Source organism: Sciurus carolinensis, chromosome 4 (genome assembly GCF_902686445.1).
Source record: "Sciurus carolinensis chromosome 4, mSciCar1.2, whole genome shotgun sequence".
NCBI lineage: Eukaryota > Metazoa > Chordata > Mammalia > Rodentia > Sciuridae > Sciurus > Sciurus carolinensis.
In genome coordinates this window covers 122,235,950-122,243,725 of record NC_062216.1, presented here as the reverse complement: position 1 = coordinate 122,243,725, position 7,776 = coordinate 122,235,950, and the positions used below count along the sequence as shown (strand labels likewise).

Sequence of the window (7,776 nt, the reverse complement as noted above, 5' to 3'; positions counted from 1 at the left end):
CCAGAATTTACCTTAATATCAGGTGAAATAATAAAATAGAAATTCATTGATTCATATAAAGAAACATTTCCTCAAAAACAAGGCCTTACCATGTTTACAGATAATAGTGCAAAATTAAATAATTACACAATTACAAGAGACCCAAATTGTATTTCCTTCATTACTCAATTCTAACATCTCCTTGCAATTTTAAGATTATTCTGGAGGGGTTGAAATTTATAAATTCTATTAAAATAAAAATCCTTACAGTACACTAAAATAATACCAAGACCATTATTATTTCTTAAGAATAATCATTGTTTTAAACATCTTCATGTGTTCACATAAGTGATTATGAAAATTTAACTCAGAAGAAAAATATTATAATAGCATAATACATTAAATAAAAAATACAGTGAGCTAGGTCAAAGTCAGTTTTTAAAGAAACAATGTACTCAAGAGCACTTTTCTTCACTAGGATAGGAGAGTGAAACAAAATTAGCATTTTACTCCAAGACAGTAAGTTTACTATACTTCTAAATGCTTCTCTTATTCCAAAAATACACTGTCATTGTTTTGTAATACACACATTCTATATGTGTGGGTTACTATAGTTATTTTCCTTCTTGTGAAAACATTACAAAATGAAGCACTGAAATGAACAAAATTTCACAGGCAAAATTTTGGGAAATCTGAAATCTTGCCTGGGAAATAATTCAAAGACAGTGATAAATGTTAGTCACAGGGAAAAAAAATCAGTAGAAATATAAAATATGAAAAGTCTTTAAAAGACAGCAAATATAAAAACAGACTTAAGTGAGAGCTTGAAGAGATATTTAAAGAAATGAGGTATGATGGAGTGCTATAATTATCTCAATATATTAAGTTAATAACATATATTCCAAAGTTGCAAAATCAGCAGATCATAAACTATTTGCTACTGTGTTTATATGACCCTTCTGATCAGTTGTTTAATGGTCACTAACAATATGTGTAAAATAAACAAGAAGCTAACTGTATGATTACATGGTAAACTTATTCACTGCAAATGAAGGCAAATTAAATTAAAACTGTGAGCAAATAATTTTGTATTAATTATAGCTTCAAGCATTTAACATTATCAATATTTTTAAATTTAAACAATAAATCCAACTATTTTATACAGAACTGTACCATTTATTATACACACAAGTATATCAGTTCCCTTTGTTTACAAAGGCTGGTTTGTAGATAATATGGAATGTTACAGTACAATCTTGCATAAAATTTTAGTACAATTTTGTACCTGAAAAAGGGTGCAAAAACACCAGCCTAATAAATCTTACTGAATTGAAATATCTTTTCTATCAGTTTAAAAAGTACATCATTAACACATACACCACAAACTGTACATAAGCTCACTTTTAAATCACCAACTGAAGATATGGTAGCAGCTATGTTATAGCATTAACTGATCCCTTCCATCAGTTTAATTTATTAAAGGCTTGCACTGCTACTCATTCAGGAGCCTTTGTTGATGTGTAAGCTTGTAATATGAATTACTGAACTCAGGTAATTACAATTTAAAGGAGGCAAACAACAGCTGCCAAGAATCATTTGTAGTAAGAAATGTCCTTCTTTTAGAAGACTCAGAAGCAAACAATCTTTAGGATATTCTTCTTCCTTCAAATGTACTGTAGCTGGTCAAGATTCTCCATTTTGAACTTTGGATGCTGGTGGTTGCATGAAATCCTTAAAGGGAACTAGTGCCTCTTTAAGCGCAGAGCAGACTTCTGAAGATGAGCAGGTGATGCACTCTACTAAAGTTGGGTATAAGGCAATTACTTGTGCCCAGGTATTTCCATCAACTGTAATGTAAGAAGAATAAAATATCACTCATCATAAAGGTCACTCCTTAGTATACATCTTGGAAAATGCTGACCTGCTCAATAAACCTGTTTTCCCAAAAAACAGCTTTCTCAGGGTAGAAGTGGGAAGAAAAGAGGAAGAGTATTGGTGAGGGTGGGGAATGTCAGACTAGAACTGTTCTGTTTTTATCTGTTTTGTATGTTGGGAATCCATATCACATTTCATTTTTAAAAAGAATTTTACTGCTTAACAGAAAAGAAATCAAAAAGGAAAAGGTTAAACATCACTGCTCTAGGAAGAGCAGAGTCTACTCCAGTTGTCTTCTGGGAAACCTTATACTCATCATTTAATACAAGATTATATACACAAACTCATTTAGATTGCCCAGATGAAGAGTGGCTTATTATGGGAAAACACAGAAATACATTAAGATGACACCTTAAATAAAACTTAGGGAAGCTACTCAAATTCCTTAAATTAGAACATTTTTAAAACCCCACCATAAATCTCTGTGGGGACTTTAGATTCAACTATCAGTCAGAATGAAAAAGCTATATGTATTGACATGGGGTCCATGAATACTATTAATTAAAAGAAAAAAGTTCAAAATGGTAGGTATAATACGAGGCTGCTGTTTTTTTTTTTTTTTTGGTACCGGGAATTGAACCCAGGGGTTCTTAACACTGAGCCATATCCCCAGCCCTTTTTATATTTTATTGTAGAGACAGGGTCTTGCTAAGTTGCTGACCTAGCTTTGAACTCTCGATCCTCCTGCCTCACCCTCCCAAGTTGCTGAGATTACAGGTCACCACGCCCAGATTATTATTCATATTTATTTGTACATAAAATGCAGGAGGAGTACTGAATATGCATTCTGTATTTACATAATAAACTTCTAGAGGGAGTCCAAACTAATAAAAATAGTTTCTTGTGGTAAGCTAAGAATTGGACATGTATAGAATAGGGGGAAAATCATCATAAAACTTTTCTCTTTATAGCTTTTAATATTTTTAGATGTATGTATATATATATATTAGCCATTTGAATTTTATATAAAGATCAGGTAAAATGATTTAAAAAAATCTCTCCAAACAAAAAATAAGTTCAAAAAATGCCTCTCTTCCACTAAAAAACTAAATAATAATAAATGGATGAGCTATGAGCAATCTAACATTTTTCTGCTGGGAAGGCCTAGAATTCTTATCTTTTTTCTGTTTCTTAATGAGGTTTATCATACCTTTCTAATGTGTTAAAATACCATCATCATTTATGGCTATGTTAATTTAAATTCACACTTCATATGCCCAGAGGAATAATTCTAATTCTCTCAATTTTTAAGATTAATTTAGTTAATTATGTATCATTATCACACTGCCCTATCAATGGCCCACTGGCTTTGTAAAAAGTTATTAAGTTTTCCTTTTCTTTCCTCAGTTTATATGTATTCTGGTTAAATTCTTGACAGCTGTTTAAAAGTCATATGAAATAATAAAATACTGAGCATTTAAATATACTTGTTATATTGGGTATATTTCTTACAATAAAATAGAAAATAGAGTATTTCCTGCTTATCCCTTATTTATAATACATTTTTAAAGAATCAAATTCTGTTCTGTAATCTAATAAACATTTTACTGGTCGCTAAGAAGTCACTGCATAGTTTTCTTTCTCTGAAAATGCAATTTTTTTTTTTTTTTTAAACAAGAAAATCCAAATCTAGCCAGGCATAGTGGCACATGCTTGTAATTCCAGGGACTCTGGGAGATGGAGGCAAGAGGATCCCAAGTTCGAGGCCAGTCTCAGCAATTTAGTAAGCTCCTGTCTCAAAATAAAATGGCTAGGGATGTAGCTCAGTAGTGAAATGCTCCTGGGTTCAATCCCCAGTCCCACAAACAACAACAAAAACCAAAATCTGACCTCTGACAGAATGAATTCATGACGCTGCTCCAGGCTTTTTCTTAGAAATTCCATCTACCTCTTACTAGTTCCCCACCCCCATTCCCTCAGTCTATGAGTAATACAAGTAAACTTCTAGGTCACAGTTCCTATGGGTGAATTTTGAAACAGAGAAGTACATATTTCCTTATACAATAGTTAACAGGAGTAAGTATCCTGCCACTGAATTATTAATCAATTACTGGAAATCTCCTTATTCTTACATGTTAAAAGTAATGCTGCTTGGGGTTGAGAATTTAGCTCAATAGCAGAGTGACGCCTAGCATGTGTGAAGCCCTGGGTTTGATCGCTAGCACTGCGGGGGGGGGGGTGGGTGTGGGGGGGAATAATGCTGCTTAAAGCACCTGTCTGCTAAAGTACAAGGAACTTGTGCTAGAATGTAAATCAATACACTGTTTTCCTCTTTAACGAAGTATTATATTTTTAAAAATGTCAGCTAAACTTGTGTGTTTAGTGACACCATTGATTTATATTCTGATGCCAGGTCTTTATCTTATACTAGACCAATAACAAACTTAAGACCAATGGATGGTCCAACTACATTTGAAGAAGCAATGCTGTAGAGGATTCCAAGTGGAACAAAACATTGTTCAAAAAGTCTCCCAAGAAGCTTACAAGGTAAGGGTAGGTGGTCATGTATATGTCTAACTGCAACACAAATATGAGTACCTCAAGACAAAGGTACACATAAAGGTGTCGTGGAATTCTTGAAAAGAGAAATAATTTATAAGGGTTAATAACAAGGTGTTAAAAACCTGGGATGATATGTGAACTAGTTGTACACATGCAGTACAACAGAATAAGCAATACTCAAGAAAACTGAGAATTTTATCTTAGTGGGAGAGCAGGGTAAATAAAATCTAGTAGGAAATAAAGAATTAATAGAATGGGATTAGACTGTAGTATGCAGCAGTTTGATAGGCAATGGTAAATAAAAAAGTTTTTATTGTGTTTTGAGGGGATTAGGAAATGAATGATCAAAACTGTGCTTTAGGAAAATAACTTCTGACAATAATATTAAGAATGGACTGGACAGAGCCGGGCACAGTGGCACATGCCTGTAATCCCAGCAGCTCAGGAGGCTGAGGCAGAAGGAACTTGAGTTCAAAGCGAGCCTCAGCTGGTGGGTGGGAGGGCGGAAACAAGGTGCTAAATAAGTAACTCAGTAAGAGACCCTGTCTCTAAATAAAATACAAAAGAGAGCTGGGGATGTGGCTCAGTGGTCAAGTGCTCCTGAGTTCAATCCCTGGTGCCCCATACCAAAAAAAAGAAAGGACGGGACAGAAATGACTATCAGACAGGAAAACAAATGAGAAAGAACTGTAAAAATGAATTTATTTATACAGCTTATGTTTATAAAGTAAATCAGTAAAAACAGAAGATGAAAGTCCTCCATTCACCAATCACCCCAAATGTTAATGATCTTCTACATTAAAAATATATGAAATATGAATTGTGCATGCAATACCCTGAATTCAAACCAATTTAGTTTTTTTAAAAAAAGAAAAAACATTACAAATTAATTTTACTTAACTGACACCCTAATGGACTTAATGTTTTGCTGTCAAGAGAATTGGAGAAAATAAAGTCTAGTGGCTGTTATGTTCCTAAAATTCATTTAACTTAATACAAAAGTATATCACAAATAGAACATAAATGTTATGAATTTTAGGATAACTGAGTTTCTAAGCACTTACCATTCTCAGGCTGAGTTTTCTTAAGTGAATCAATGAGAGTACTGACTGCTTTTAAAACAAATATGATTTCTGTTACTTGTTGCCTAAAAGAAATGGGAAATGATTTCCATCAAGACTTAAAAATATACCATGTATATGTGTGTTTGTTTTCAAGGTTTGTACACACAGATGTACTTCAGAAAAATAATAAACACAATATAATTCAAAGTTAATGTTAGTTTTAAATTCTTACAAAAGGAAAAGTCATTTCACACATTATTTAATAAAAGTACCTGTGAGTACGTGTACTTCAGTGTACAAATTTGATTAGTAGCTATTTTTACTATACATTATCAATGTAAAAGGGGCAAACTACTTATGCAAATCCAAATTTTTGTAAAATATTTCACATAACTACTTAAATTTTTTTTGGGGGGGGGGGTGCCAGGGATTGAACTCAGGGGCACTTGACCACCGAGCACATTCTCAGCCCTATTTTGTATTTTATTTAGAGACAAGTTCTCACTGAGTTGCTTAGCACCTCTCTTTGAACTTGCAATCCTCCTGCCTCAGCCTCCTGAGCTGCTAGGATTACAGACATGCACCATTGTGCCAGGCACTACTTAAAATATTTTATAATATGATTTTGAAACATCTTTACATGAGGTTTTTTTGTTTGTTTGTTTAGTTAATTAGTACAAGAAATCTGCCAAAACTTAAATGGAAACAGAATACTATCACCACCTGCCACATATTTTACCATGCTGTTAAAAGTACATTCACAATTGCAATGAGATGCTGGGCACAGTGGCCACATGGGTAATCCCAGTGACTCAGGAGGCTGAGGCAGGAAGATCACAAGTTTAAAGCCAGCCTCAGCAATTTAGCAAGGCCCTAAGCAACTTAGCGAAACCCTGTCTCAAAATAAAAAATAAAAATGGGCTGGGATGCAGTTCAGTGGTAAAGTGACCTGGGGTTAATCCTCAGTACCAACAAATAAATAAATAAATAGCAACAACACTTAATTTTTCTAATAAAGCAAACAAGAAACATGCTAGAAATCCACTTAAGATGGCACTATATGTAGACATTAGCAACAAAGAATGAACCTGCAAGTACAGGACCAACAAGCATAGCTTGATTTCCTTCTTTCTCCTGAAAGAAACAGACCTCTTCTGCTTTATGGTCCCCTTTGCCCCACTTATTCCTGATACAAGTTTGTTTCCATTCTGTAGACAGGACTTTTCTAATACTAAAACAGGGTACTATTTCAAGCCTTCTTGTAGGTATAGAAAATATTTTATTGTGCTGCAATGTAGCTTTTTAGAAAATTTAATGATACTACAACAAACAGAATGACACGATATAACTTCACAGGCATCCATAAATAGGGTCAATTTGAAGGTAATAGCTTAAATAATCAGGACATAAAAACATGAAGGAAAGATGCTTTCTGACATCAAACAATATAGTATAATCTGATAAATAAAAATAGCCCACTCAAAGCAACTTTATTACTGCACTTCCAAGTACACTTCAAAAATCAATTTTGATTATCAATTTTAATCATGCCAATAACTAAAATTACTAACACCTGTCTTTCAATGTTCTTGCATTTAAATTTGAATGTGAAGATTTATAATTTATGTTCTAGAAATTTCAAAATATGCTGAGTTCTAAAAGAAGATTTATGAACGGCTAATAAGAACTGGTAATTTAAAAAAGGTAAGCTATTATATGAGTATTTTTCATTCCTCAATTAGAAAAAAATAAATGATAAACAGTAAATTTTATTTATTTTTTAGTTGTAGATAGATACAATTATTTATTTTTAGTTGTAGATAGATACAATAACTTTATTTATTTTTATGTAGTGCTGAAGATTAAATCCAATGCCTCACACATGCCAGGCAAGTACTCTACCACTGAGCCACAACCCCAACCCCGGTAAATAATTTTAAAATGTTAAAAGCTGAGGAAAGACTTCTGGAAAATGCAAATTTCCAGACATAAATATATCTCTCTGGTAAGCAATTTATTAATACATATCAAAAGCTTCAAAATGTCTATATCCTTTGACAGGTCAATTCTAACTTTTTTTTTTTTTAATTTTTTTTTTTTATTATTGTATACAAATGGGATACATGTTGTTTCTCTATTTGTACACAGAGTCAAGGCATACCATTTGTGTAATCATATGTTTACATAGGGCAATGATGTTTAATTATTTTTTTCCCTTCCCTCCCACCCCTATTTCCCTCTATACAGTCCTTCTTTCCTTCATTCTTACCGCTCTCCTTATCCCTAACCCTAAACC

At 33.1% G+C, this 7,776-nt stretch overlaps 1 protein-coding gene across 6 annotated transcripts in view; it reads right to left on the bottom strand.

The window, feature by feature from the left end:
- Nucleotides 1-258: 258 nt before the first annotated feature.
- The window catches only part of Mon2 (MON2 homolog, regulator of endosome-to-Golgi trafficking), a 108,701-nt gene continuing 101,183 nt past the window's right edge, over nucleotides 259-7,776 (bottom strand). For all 6 annotated transcript variants that reach the window (XM_047551609.1, XM_047551611.1, XM_047551610.1 and 3 more), the window contains 2 exons: nucleotides 5,481-5,563; nucleotides 259-1,826 (listed from right to left, as the gene is read on the bottom strand). In XM_047551609.1, coding sequence (XP_047407565.1) covers nucleotides 1,663-1,826; nucleotides 5,481-5,563 — 247 coding nt within the window. In that variant the 3' untranslated portion in view covers nucleotides 259-1,662. The remainder of the gene's footprint in view (nucleotides 1,827-5,480; nucleotides 5,564-7,776) is intronic.